The 14,077-nt window shown below is 38.1% G+C and overlaps 1 protein-coding gene across 1 annotated transcript; it reads right to left on the bottom strand.

Annotated features, from left to right (window-relative positions):
• Positions 1–950: 950 nt before the first annotated feature.
• Positions 951–12,912, bottom strand: il21r.1 (interleukin 21 receptor, tandem duplicate 1). Its single transcript, XM_085423859.1, has 10 exons — positions 12,784–12,912; positions 9,817–10,022; positions 9,444–9,525; positions 9,077–9,188; positions 7,766–7,941; positions 7,206–7,342; positions 6,905–7,091; positions 6,656–6,731; positions 5,268–5,361; positions 951–2,566 (listed from the first exon to the last, which is right to left on the bottom strand). The coding sequence occupies exons 3-10, from the start codon at positions 9,502–9,504 to the stop codon at positions 1,859–1,861; spliced, it is 1,551 nt and encodes a 516-aa protein (XP_085279985.1). The 5' UTR covers positions 9,505–9,525; positions 9,817–10,022; positions 12,784–12,912; the 3' UTR covers positions 951–1,858.
• Between the last annotated feature and the right edge of the window lie 1,165 nt (positions 12,913–14,077).

Below are 14,077 nucleotides of genomic sequence, written 5' to 3'. Positions count from 1 at the left end.
TCCACTGGGGTGGTTGTAGCTCGGGAGCTCTCTTTGGCTGGTGGTTCAACCCCTGGCTCCCCCAAGTCTGTATGCCAAATATCCTTGGGCAAGTCACTAACCTAAGCAATCCTAAGTTGCTCTCTGATGAATGCGTGTGAATGTGGCATGTGTTATAAAGTGCTTTGAGTGCTCTGGGAGAGTAGAAAAGAGCTAAATAAGAATCTGTCCATTTACCATTCCAAATATTGAGTGGTCAATAAGAACAGAAAAGAGCTATATGACTGCAAGTACCTTACATCTGTAGCCCCATTATATGCAACTATTGCATGCCAGTAGCATTTGTATAATCTCACTCTCTAGTTTTAAGTTGTTTTTCTTTCTGGCTGGCCCTTTCTGGCCTGGTGCTGCTGGAGATGCTGTCAATAAAAAGGAGTTCTTATTTCACAAAGTCTCTAATTGATGCTCATAGGGGACCTTCTGATGGTTGGGGCTTGTTCTCTAATATTGCAGGGTCTTTATGTCACAGTAAAAAGCGCCTCAAGGCTATCACTGATAGAATGTGAAAATTATATGGATGCTAAAAGATGACATGCTAAAGCAATATTGTGATCGCAGCATAATTCATCTTTAAATATCCTTTCTAACTTATTTGATTCCGTCTTGATCAGTTAAAAGTTACACAATGTCACAGTGATTTGCAAACCATGAATTTGCACTATTAATCAACTTTATCTAGATATTTACTTTAACCCAATACATTTTTGCAGAAGATACTAAAAAAATTTAGTAACATGTATTACAAATTTTTTCAGACTTATGTCTGAGAAAATTTGCACTTTCATGCTTAAACTTTGTATGATGCAAAATTGACACAATATTAAATTTTGAGGTGCAATGACATCTCCGTAACAATGCAAAAACATTTACCATAGAACATCTCATCTATTATTCATTGATTGTGTTGACACTTTTATTTTACTGATCAATGTTTTAAACTGTTTTAAATATGGATGAAGTTACATTTAACACTTTCAAGTGAAACACAATGTCTGAAGAAAGAAGACACACAAGCAGACTCTTTACAACAGGAGATGAAGTTTTTCTGACGCATTTGTCTCCTTCCTGCTGATGAATGAGATGAAGACCAGTGAAATAATCATCCTCAGATAACATTTTGCTCCAAATTTGCACTTTTGTCTGACATTGCACAAAGCAGGACTTTCAGTGGTTTCTGCCAAAATGCATTTGCAAGGAAAACAGACATTATCAATATCTTGATAAGGCAGCATGCATGCTAACAAACCATGCTTTGATAGTAACAAACTAACAAAGCATGCATGACCACGAGAAAATAATTGGATTTCAAAAAATGTTCAGGCAATCTAAATCAAAGCAGAATTTTGATTGAGGATTTGTTAAATTCTGTTGAGTCAGCATGGAACTAATCAGACTTTTGCAGCATTTTATTATTAAATTAAATCAACACTTATAAGTATGTATGTAAATGAATTTGCATTTCACAGAATCACTGTATTTTTATTAAATATTATTTATTTCATTTATTTTTATCTACTGATATTTTCAGGCATAGAGTCTCTTTCTCTCTCTCCTCTCCCTTGGAGCTGTTCTTTTAAAATAACGGAACAAGACTATAGTGCAAGAAAAAAAAACATTCAACTATAAAAAATACACAACATTACAGCATGACCACTCAACTAGGTTCTTTTTCTAATTCAAATATCATCAACAAATCCAAGTCTTAAATAAACGTGTGCCCCACAGCCCAACAATCTGAAACGGTAGCAGTCAGTCGACTTTGAATCATTGTGATTCATGGAGTTCATTCTCCAGGTGGCTTGAGTCTTCTTGAATAGTGCTACATTATCATCCACTGCTTAACATAATTTGAATTTGAGTTCGTGTGCTGATGAAATAAATCAGAGTTGATCTGATCTGCTGTATTTGAGTCTGATGCTCCGGGGCTGCCACACTCCCCAAAACCACTATCAATTGTGTCCAGGTCCACATGAGGGTAGCCATCTTCTGACTGCTCAAACGAGTCAAGGGATACCCTCTCTGGTTCATTAAACTGATCATGAGGCTGGAAGTTTAGGTTTTCCACTAGTAGGTCATTGGATATGCGGTTTTCATGCTGTGGTAATACTCCACTTTGTCTGTTCATCCTGGACATGTGAGGCTCCTCTAAAGCATAGCTGGCATGCTCTCTGTTGTCTTCCTCAAAGGAACCCAAGCTTGCTCCATCTTGGTAACTTCTGAGGGAGCTCTGTGATGTAACTTCCTCATCAAAATCTTCTCCAGATAAGGTTACAGTATGGATGGAGATGTGTCCAGTGGAGTGGCTGTTGCCCTGTGAACTGTCACCGTCTGGAAAGTGCAGCAGCATGTTGCTGTGAGGCTGCAGCATGTGGTGGATGTCGCCACCTTGATTCGTCTCGTTGTCCTCATTGTCTCGCTGCTTCTCGTCGCTCCAGTGAAGTATGTCATGCTGCTTCTCACTCATCATCTGAACATTTGGACTGATCCTCAGGTAATCATATTCACTGAATACAGGCTTCACCCATTCCTGTAAGAGAAAAAAAAAGGGGAAAACATCAAAATGCTGGACTAAAGAAATGCTAAAAAAGTGTCAGCTGAATGTTTAAGAGTGTGCTTTGTCATCTTCTCAAGGAAACAGTGTGCACCAAATGATTTGCATGAGAATTAAAAGTCTTTCTCTCTTTCCTAACAGTGTCATTCACTGGCTGCAGTGTGAGTGCCTGCCAAGCATGCTGCTACCCTTCTGCACATCCAAAAGGTCGTGCAGAAGCTGCTTTACAACCCACTACATCCACTTTTCCACTCAGGAAGTGTTTGCATTTGAATATCATATCTATTATCATTGCTCTAATGTGTGGGGGTCTTGCCGTTTCTCTCCCCACCTCCAGCTTTCAGTGTATGTATGTGGAAGGATGGGGAGGTCCCAGAGGAGAGCAAAGCTGCCAGACTGCTGGCGGAAATATCAGTTCATTTGACTTTTGTGGTAGATAATGGATTTCAGTATTTTCACTGTTACCATGTTTTACCAAAGAACTAATACTTAATTAAAAATCACCTTTTAAAAAAGCAAAACAAGTTCGCTTTAATGTTGAGAACCTTGTCCTTATCTTAGGTTCTTTTGCAAGTGTGGTTGAGACATCCGGACAAGTACCTAAGTGTCTGGGGCTTTCACAGGATCAAAAGATTTAACTGTTAGTGCCAGGACCAGAAATGTTAAAATGGTACAGGTCCTGAAATTTTTTGTTCCTACTAATACAAATACAGTTTGAAAATATCTGACATTTTAGCCATTAGAAATCATTATTTTTTTAGCAAACTAGACAAACAGGAATTAAGCTGTGACTAGTCGCATGTGGAAAGACTGCAGGAGTAGCTCAAAAGGAGCATATATGTCCTATCCTCTAAGAAAATATTAGTGATTCTTACTTTAATGCACTATTAAAGTATATCTCTTTCTTAAAATGCACATTCCTTTACAGCAACCCATATGTGGCAATGAGGTGTAAACTTTCTGCAATTACCACTGGCTTGCAGCAAGCTGATGGCCAGATAAGCATGAATCAGTTTCTCAAAGCATAGGCCACCACATCCTGGAAAAAAAGCTCTTCAGCACAACAATCTTTTTAAAATCGCTGAGAGAAAGGAAGCACTCTGCACCACAAGGGTGAAAGACACTGCAAACAAACTACAACCATATCTGAGAGAAAGACGTAATACAGAGTCAAAAAAAAGAAGGACGGAAAGAAAGGAAAAAGACTACACTGTCTTTAAAATCAAAGATTGTTTTTAAGAACTTAAAGTGGGTAAGTGGCGGTGGAGTGGGTTACCCAACAATTAGAAGGGAAGCAGTGCAAAGCCCCACTCCTCAAATGTTCCTTGAGCAAAATAATCAACTCTGTTTGGTGCTTAAAGCACCCTAGGCATTCTTTATGAAAGCGTGTGGGAATAGGTGAATGTGGTTTGCAGTAAAGTGTGTTTTAAGCCCCCCCGAAAAAGGTTCAATTACCAATAACAATACTGCCACCTTCTGATAAGAACTGGTGCCAAATAAAGAGTTACAGTGGGACAGTATGCAGTCAACATTGACTCTGTTTCCAAAACAAAAGTAACTGTAAAAATGGGTTTAAATCAGTAACTTAAAAGTTGTAATTTTAAACTACTATATCTTGTATGTTATCAGCTACATTCCTCAAAGTTAAATAAAAGAATTACTGTTTATCAAACCAAGTAAGAATAATCTCCTCTTGCCTGATGTTGTTTCTGACATTTGCTGCAGCAGCGCACTCTACTGAACAATGTGTGCAACTGCATTCATGGCCAAAGCTAATAAATTCAACTTGTTGCTCGTACTCGGGTGAAATTCATCAACTAGAGTGAGAACTGAGGCGGAGGTGTGGGTTTTTTTTGGTCTGTCACCAAGATTGCTGCGGGGCTAATTTTATACTTTCTGGGGATGTGGAACATTTGCAATGGAAGAACCGTTCTGCGGTAAAAGGTCTATTTTAAAGGTATGTTTAAATTATACTAGCAGGTTCTTTCAATGTGCTCTACACTCCTTTATAAGCGAGATGTGGTGAAGCTGCTGTACTGGATTGTTTTTATTCTAAAGAAGCAGCAAATGAGAAGCAAAAGCAGACATGATAAGGTGCTTTATGTAAGAGACATTTTAACCCAGCTATTTAGAAATACAGTGCAGACTCTATCCGCTTGGATTTGAAATGAGTTAACATAAAGAAAAGGGAGAAATAACGATCAACATTTCCCTAAGCTTAGAAAGAAAAATAGCATAAATCACATTAGGGTAAATACACAGGGTAATAGAAGATGAAGCGATTCATAAAGAAACAGCAAAACTATTTCAAAAGTGCAAACCACAACCTTTTCACTTGTGTGCCTTTTAGGTGAAGAGCAGGCTGTTTTTAGTCTAATACTATGTCAAATCAAAGATCAAAATAGATTCACCGGTGGTATTTTCCACTGGGGTGGAACAGGTTTGACTTTTATACACAAATATCAACCCACAAGATTTCATACTGATATCTGAAAAGGTTCTTGAAGCCCCTACACACTGACTCATTCACATCACAGAGTCCCTTAGTGTGAAGTCTGGGGAAAGTCCCACAAAACAGGGTCCAGATGTGCAGAAAGTCCCCCCTGTGGCAGCACCTGCTGGCTTAATTTGGAAATTACACAAAAACGCAATGAGTGACCTTGTTTTGCTGTCTTACCTTGAAGTTCCCTTCGTAGTTGTGATACAGGGGTTTGAAAAACTCATCCGGCCTCGGGATGTACGTAATCACCTGAAGTTTTCTCTGCCAATACCTGAGACAAATGTGAAATGATTTTAAAACCAAACAACAGGCAGAGAAGGGAAAATGACATTTATAGCTCAGTGTCACGTCTTATGGAGGTGATTTTCGTTTTCAGTACGTGAGCTGAGCAGTTATGAAGCTGTGGTCAAAGGCAACAGCTACAAACTAGAAATGCTGATAACACAACAGATGTCATGTGAAAGACTGTACAGAGTTAAGCAGAATTCATTAGTCACATCTTGCTATTTGACTATTTGTTATCTATAAGACAAAATGATAAGTTTATTAGTAGTAGAGAAAATTTTCCTTTCTATGAAATGAACACTTGAAAGTTGTTAACCGCGCTGCGACTTGACCCGACTAATCCTTGTCTGGATTTAGATTTATTCTTTGAAAGGATTCTTTACCGCCGTAAGACGAGGAAAACTTTGACGCACGTTTCAGCGTTGTTTGTTGCCTAAACTGAGATGATTCTCTGGGCTGGAATGATAACAAAGGACTTTTTTTTATTATAGAGCTCTCTGCAATAATTATGACATGTGACACATGTCGTGTCACTTGGAGCATTTTTCGGTATAAAACAAGCCACAGGTTTAAAATAAACAAAGCTGAATCCAACAGTTTGTCCCTGAAACAGTTTCTACTAAAACTGATCGTTCAAGGTTTATCAGTGTAGAATCACTTTCAGCTGTGGCTAACACTGTGCCAGTGGCTAACACTGTGTTAGCCACTGGCACAGTGTTAGCCATTCATCTGTACCCGAGAGAGATGAGTTAGAATAATTTCAAAAACCCAATATCAAAAGGTGTGATCACTCCACTGAGAAGAACATTTCATCATCATTATTTGAAACAGGTAAGAAAGAGAAAGCAAAAAAAACAAACAGAACAAATGTAAGCACAGAGTTCATGTGCTTTTGTGAACTTGTGTAGGTTTCTTGTAACCGTGTGCACTTGATAAGCGAGGTGTTCTCGGTTCTCTGACACTGATGCTCTGCATAACTTCCTATGTCTGCTAGCCTTTTCAGTGCAAGAGCTGCACACGTACATGCTGCAGTGGTTTTTCTATATGTGGGAGGTGATGCCAGGAAAATGCAGATTAAAGCTTTGTTAATCATTTACTGGAAGCGTTACTGTTGACCTCCAGTATTAAATTGTTTCAACTCTGCTGAGTTATTTCTTTTTTGTGCAATTAATGAAGTTTCAGCGGAAATCTGACAATGCAAACGATTACGTTTTTAATCGTGATTGTTTGCTGGGGTTTAAAAAAGAAAAGACAAACAAAACAGTGTTTCAAATACTTACGTTTTCTGTGAATAACACAGACACAGGCAAAAAAAGAAGACCATAATGATGGGCAGGAAGATGTGCCACCAAGTACCTGGAAAGAAGGCATTTAAAATTTTTAGTCTTAGACAAACAAATGACACCCTTCCTGTTACTGAAGTGTATGCACGAAGACACATGCAGAACGTAAACGCATAAAACACTTTCAAATAAATTCGGATAAGTTTTCACCTTCAATATTGATGCTACTTTGAACATTAAGGCTACCTTTGACATTTAACGCCTCTGTTTTCCAGTTTGTAGTGGAACTCCATTCACTCCATGGACCCTGAAGGACATATGTAGGACAAAATGTGGCTTGAACATCCACAGTATAATTGGTATGTGGTTGTAGTTCATTGTGGTTTATCAGAATTTGCATTTCTGACACTCTTTCCTTGGAGAAAACTGGATCCTGTTAGGAACAAAATAAAAAAACATCAGAATTTTGTGAGAATTTTTGAGAAATTTCACAGTAATGTTTTTTTCAATCTCACGTCCAAGTTATTGGTTTTTATATTGCTATTACCTTCAACAAGTTTTCGCTCGTTCTTATGCGGACTCTGTATCTGAGGCAGTCGGCGGCAGCGCTGTCATGGCTCCAGGTTATGTTGTAGAATTCCGCTGCGTTTTCAACTTGAACGTTTAAAGGAGGCTTAAGTTTCACTGTGAAAACAAAGCCCCAGGGGAATATTATGAAAATGTGTGCATGCCCAGAAATGGCAGCTGAACATTATTTTTAGCTTTTGTTTTAATTTCGAGTATAAAACAGACAGGTGGGCATTCACCGGCAAACAACAATTCGGGTAAATTGGGAAAGTTGCCAGAATGATTCTTGTAACTTCTGGATTTTCTGAACTCTCAATCTGTGTTGAAAATTGTTTAATGTATGGAGGGTGATCAATAACCAAAATAGGGAACATATTTAACATGCCTTAATTTGTCTTTAACACACATTTTGATGCGACTGAAATGTCACTGGAGGACCAACAGGCTGTTTTCTGTAACAGTTTTGATGACTTTTTTATGTGTTCAGCAGAGATGACAAATAGTGAAATGTCAGACTGAGGAGTTATCAGTTTTACTTACCCACTTCACTCAGGTTCCAGCTGGATGACTCATTTATGAATGAGCTGCCTTCTTCACTGACTGTCGTGCTGCAGACTGTTCCAACTGATGCAACATCAATAAAGGGCTTATCAATTTGACACCAGGACTGAGGCGGTCGGATAACACAGCTGCCATCAACGTCTTCATCTTCACCCCTAAAAAAACAAAACTGACTGTTTTTAATGGTGTCCTGATGATTTGCAGGTGGTTCAGTCATGCGCTAATATTTCTATAAGCAAAATACACCTGAATAAAAACATAAATATTCATTAGCCCATTAACATTTTTTGAAGCCCACTGTTAAATATTTAAAGTGATTTTTAAAAACCCAAACATTTTTTATTTGTATTATCATATATGAAAAAGAAAAGCATCAACTGATCAACTGAGGAGCGCTAAATATTTAATAAATATAATGAATATGAACTAAAGCGATTAAAACTTCAGTGGTGTTGAAACAGTGTCGCCGCCAGGGAGTGCAGTTTGTCTCTCTGGTACATACACTGTATGCTACATACTGTCTCTTTAATGAGACATAAATCTAAAAATGTTTGTTCGTGCCACCTGTTTTCTGTGACATACAGATAACGATTAAAGGCTTACACTTGTTTTAAACCCATCTTGGGCAATCAGTTCACACGGAGACGGCTGTTCGTGCAAGTGTAAACAACCACCAATAGGCTAAGTAAGGGTTGCTTTGTAGACTAAAAGCTAATGTGTCCTGATGTGTCCCCAACGAGACCCCAACAACAAAATACGTCATCAGTGCAGGACGTGGTGGTCCTTCATTGGCATCTCCTGCACCCTATTGCAAGTCACAAATTGCGATGTCAGTGTCACCAGTTGGAGTGGCCTGTAGGGCTACACACACATTAGATGGGAAAACTTTTTTGCATAATTCTCCCTAAGCAAAGTGTGCAGGGGAGATCCTCAACCTTCTAGTTGAAATGACACCAAAAGTCAGGGAATTTTGGACCCAAATGATATAGACACAAGAAAGTTCTGATGTGTCCACTTGTGGTTGGATTGACCAAGAAATATAGTCTAAGATAGCCTATTATTGTTGTATTTAATTCACAAACACTGGTATAAATGCAACACTGGTCGATCAGCTCCTCATGCCAACTATGGCAAACAGATGAAAATCAGTTTATGCACTAAAACTGGACGATTTGACAACACATCTATACCATAAAAAAGTTACTGAAGCTGGTAATGCATAAACCAATCAATCATTTCAAACAAGCCTCCACAAAGTGTTTGCATAAATAGCCACACTGCAACTTTTACCTGCAAATGACACTGATGTTAAGGGGATTCATCGGCACAGAGGCTGCGCACGAACAGTTCAACAACTCATCGTAGTCTGTCCAGCAGGTGACATTGCAAAATGATGTAGATGCTAAAAAAAAACATTAACATTTATTAGTTTTCCAGTTTAACAATACTCTTCAAAATCAAAGCATTTCTTTTTTTGCAGTTTTACTCAGTTTTACTCAATTGAAGAAATTAATTTTAATAAAAAATGTAGCCACAAAAACCACGACAAGACAAACCCACAGCGTACAGTCAGCGCATCCGAAATACAATAAATGGATCAATAACTACAGAAATCAATGAAGTAAGAAAACAAAAAGATTACAAAGAGCTTGCTTACCTCCATGAAGGAAAAGAGCGAGGCACCACAGCAAGAAAAAGAACACATGTTGGGGAGCCATGGGGCCACCCGCTGCTAACAGCTGCATTAAACACAGAAGAATTTAGAAAAAGCTGTGGTTGTGTGGCAGAAAAAAAGTGTTTTAAAAAGATATAAATAAATAGCTTTTTTGTAACTGACTTCTAAACTTGGACAAAGTGAGTAAGTGGCTAAAAATGAATATCCGACGAGATGAGCGTCAGGTTTAGCAAGAACACTACACCGTATACTTTTCTTAACAAATTCTAAATCCAAAAATAATCAAATTAATACTGGATGATCATAATCTTGGCATTTTCAGTTTTTCACTGAGAAAAATAAATTATGATCTTACCGTATTCTAATTAAAACTCCAGCAACTTTACCGGTGAGCGAAGCGTCAGAGTCACAGATGCGCTGATGTCTGTGTGAGAACGCCAAGCGGAACAAAGCTGAGGCTGTCGGGCGTCATAGTCACAAGCGTGACTAAGGATGTGGTTTCAGACTCTTTGAGCAGAGTCAGTGTGGTGCTTCCCACCACTATGAATATGCAACAGACAACTAGAGAGAAAACGTCAACAGGAAACTGAAATTATCATCAAGACAATGCTGCCATATTTGTGTCACCTAATTTTAACAAAAAGCAGGACAAAAATAGATTTTTGAAGACCGAGGGGTGAATCCATTTTAGCATATTTAGAACCCCAGAACATTTTATTCTTTTACCGACTGTCGTAAAATGTTTTACTCTTAGAAGAATATCATATAATAATATAACTTTAATAATGCATCATTTGTTCAAAACATGTTTCATTCCTGTAATAATTTTGACACCTTCCAAAAGACCCCATCACACACCTACTTACCACCTAATAACACTTAATTGGGGCTTTTTTAGAAGATTCCAGCAAACTGCAATACGTCTAGCCATATGAGTCATAATGCTGATGCTGAGCCCCTCGGCACTCGCTTTCAGTAATCAAATTAGCTCTAAATATTTGCAGCTCACCCATTTAATAGCAGCTTTCTCGAGTCGCATTCCAGGTGTAAACAGTTTATTATCTTAAATATAAAAGAGCACAGTATCAAGCTTTATATCAGGGGGGTGTAATCAGATTGACATCACCGTGTGGGTGTGCAGACATGTCTATTTAATGTCATTGTATCAATATTAGTCAAATCCAAATGCCATTTTACCACACAATTACACAAAGCCAAGCATCTGCAGTGTCTTTAACTAGGTTAAAAGACAAAAGTGAAAAAAATAACAAAGAGTCAGTGGAACAGAGCAAAGCTTAAAATATCACTTCACCCCATGACTTCTTCTAAAGCCTTCAGACGATAATTCTGATTGCTCCAGTGCCGGACAGGACAGGCAAATAAAATAAAAAAAGAAACATGCAAAAGATGTGCAAGGGAAGTCGTGCATAATACAATAAACAATACGTTTGCACAGTCATATATCTTTCTTTATTACTCTGTCTGAAGAGTCTAAAGGTTAGTAAGGGCTAAAGCCAAATTATTAGCAAAATGGAGCTTTGACAAGCAAACCGAGCATTCACTGAAAGCAGCACTGCTCGTCTTCCTCTTCCTCAAGTGCAACTCTCAAACAAAACACTAACCACCATTTAGCGGTTAGACACCTAAATGTAAATAAGAAAAGAAGTGACGATGGCTCCTGTAATTCCTGTGTGGTTTGTCTGTCTGTCCTCATGTTTCTCAGCATGATTAGACAAAATCTACCAAGTTTAATCTTATGAAATCATGCAGCTGAGAAAATGGGAGTGAAAACACCGGGCACAAATTTCCAGCTGATGTGCAGCCCTCTTTGCTAACACACAACACGAATAGTATATTTAGACCTTTTACTTATAAAAATTCAGACACAGGACAATCCTGTTGTGTTTTGCACATAGATCGCTTTCTTTATAAATCTAAAAGACAGTTGATTTGTCTTTGCAGTGGGCCTGCTGGCCTTTTAGATTTCCCAGACCTCTGCATTATAGTGAGAAGTGCTTTACGTTTTTGATACAAGAGAAAATCATCAGTATATAGATGTGCCGGGTAGTATCACATTCATATAACAGCTGTGTTGATCTCTAGGCATCTCCACTTCGTTTGTTGTGTTCTGTGCTTTGTTTTGCAGCAGGTAACTGAGCAGCAATATAAAAGCGTCTTCCTTCCTGCAGTGACAGCCAGCCTTCAGATGTTCACCAGCTTAGCAACAGCACGATTCTGTGTTTTAGACACACTCTGCCATGTGTACGTGTACGCTTTACACCACTGACAAATATGTTTTTACAAAGTATCATTTTTGAAGTTACCACTTTATCTGGTCTCGCCTCTTCTTGGGCTGTGACCGAGTGTAACACGAGACACAAGGTTGTTCTTCCTATTTTTGCTCTGTCAGAAAATATACTTTAATTATTATATTTTACCTTGTTGTAAATTTCAAAACCTAAATCCAATAAACTGCTCCGCTGTTCTGTATTGAAAAATGATTGATCAGGAAATGTTTACACGCAGCTGCTGAGGCTTGCACAAACGCTCCATAGTCACTGGAGGGCGCTGTACATGAGCGTCACTTTAAACCCCCCTGCCCCCCCAGGTTTTAATGTGAACTGCTGATTTGACCAACACATTAACTGAGTTCTGGTTCTTCTTCCCTTAGAAACTAGAGAGTATGTGCAAAAAAGCAAAGGCAGTGAATTCAGACTTGTACTGCTTATTTTTAAAATAATTCGACACTTGAAATCTGCTTCTGCTGCGTTTCCCAGCTTTTACGTGGACATTTGCGTTTTTATCGAACAAATATAAAAGGTTCAGCTTATAGCTTATAAAAGGCGTTCAGGAGTCACATTAAAAGAGCCACCATGTTAGTTATCAGAGATGTGAAAATAGTAGCACACAAACCACGGCTGTAAAAGCCAGCGGTTAAATTGCATTTAATCATATTATAACAGTTTAAATACAATAATAATACAATATGTAAAACTGTTTTTCTTTTTGTTTTGTTTTAATGCATGCGTGACTTTACTGGCGGGCCTTTTTTTCGCGCGACACACTCTTACAGTACGCGCAGACCTAATTTTGGATATGGTTCATGTACTCACCGGGGAAGCCCGCAACGATGTTTTCCTCGTTTCGTTTTCACTTTGTGGACTCATGTTGAGACTCGTTTTGTCCCAGCAGTTCTTTCTTTTCGTTGCTTTTTTAATTTTTAAAATTTTGCTCTATAATTTCTCTCTCTCTCCCCCCCCATCCCGTCACCACCACCTGACATTCATGTAATTTCACGTAATTACCTGTTGAATGTACTCACCAATTTATTAGCAGCTTTTTTTTTTAAAGAGAACCTCTTGTTTTCAGACACGATATTTGTATCTACCGGGAGACTCTGGGACGTTTTTGACTCCAAACTTTTTTGGAGACTGAGAATCCAAAAAGTGGAAGAGAACCTTTGGTGCACGTACCAGCCCCTTCCTATCAGTTTATCAGTTTACAGACCCTATATGAAATACACAGCGCCCATGTGTGGTCCAGTCTCGTTATAGCAACGACATTCCTTAAAGTTACCAAATTCCACCGTAACAAACGGGCCAAAATAAGTCAGCAACAACTTGACAACCTTTGATTTTATTAGTGAGAGACATTCAGGAGACTCTGGCATGTCTGGAGACGCATGTAAAATACTCTAGTAAAAGTTAATATTTAATGTCTATTAAACATTTAATTAATATGTCAGTTAAACTAAGTTAATGTGGTGCTGAAGCAAAAATTGATAATATTATACTATATATTAGTCATGATTTGTATTTTTTCTTGCACATGTATTTGGGAGGTAAAGAGGTTCTCAGACCTCACCTCTTGAGATCAGCTTCCTCCTTCTGCTGCACCTTTCCTTTCTAGCTTGCTTCTTACTTTGCAAGTTTTGCACCTCCACGGTGGAAGTGCAACACTCTTTGCTGTGTGTACCAATCAGCAATATACTTTTTGTCATTGTGTTATTTTTCCATTTCATGATTCTATCTATAGTAAAAACAAAACAAAACAAAAACACTTTGGTAAAGTGCTGAGCTCAGTCTTAGAGTTGCTGAAGAAAGAAAGTAAAAAAAGATTAAACTAGAAAACTAAGTATGGTTTGGGAATTTTCCCTGTATAAATAAAGATTGATGCCCAGTCATACAAGGAAACTCGTGACATGTCCTTTGTGGCGATGTTATTCCCCTTCTCTGTCCCTTTGTTTTTGGATAGCCCCAAACTTTCATGTGACAAAACTGTTAATAATACACGAGAAGAAGAAGAACATTGCATCTCGGTAGTAGATATGTCTTAAACAATTCACCATCCCATCTGTTAAAATGCTTTTGCTCTTTATGTTTATGTTATGTGTGCTCATCATTTGTCCCTGAAAGTGATTACTTACAAATAACCGCATCTACCTTTGCTCGTCCCTTTAAATTTTACTTATGTAAACTTGCAGGTTTATGAAGTTCTTAAAAAATCTTGAAATATTTTTATTTGGAGGTGTTAAAAATATTTTCATGACGATAAATGCGGAACAGTAGTCAGAGAAACTCCTGGAAAGTCTAATCAACTTCATTGTTTCATTAATT

Source organism: Rhamphochromis longiceps, linkage group LG11 (assembly GCF_057381845.1).
Source record: "Rhamphochromis longiceps isolate RC_006_pf linkage group LG11, R_longiceps_female_GT1.1, whole genome shotgun sequence".
NCBI classification, from domain to species: Eukaryota; Metazoa; Chordata; class Actinopteri; order Cichliformes; family Cichlidae; genus Rhamphochromis; species Rhamphochromis longiceps.
This window is presented reverse-complemented; position numbering and strand designations above follow the sequence as displayed.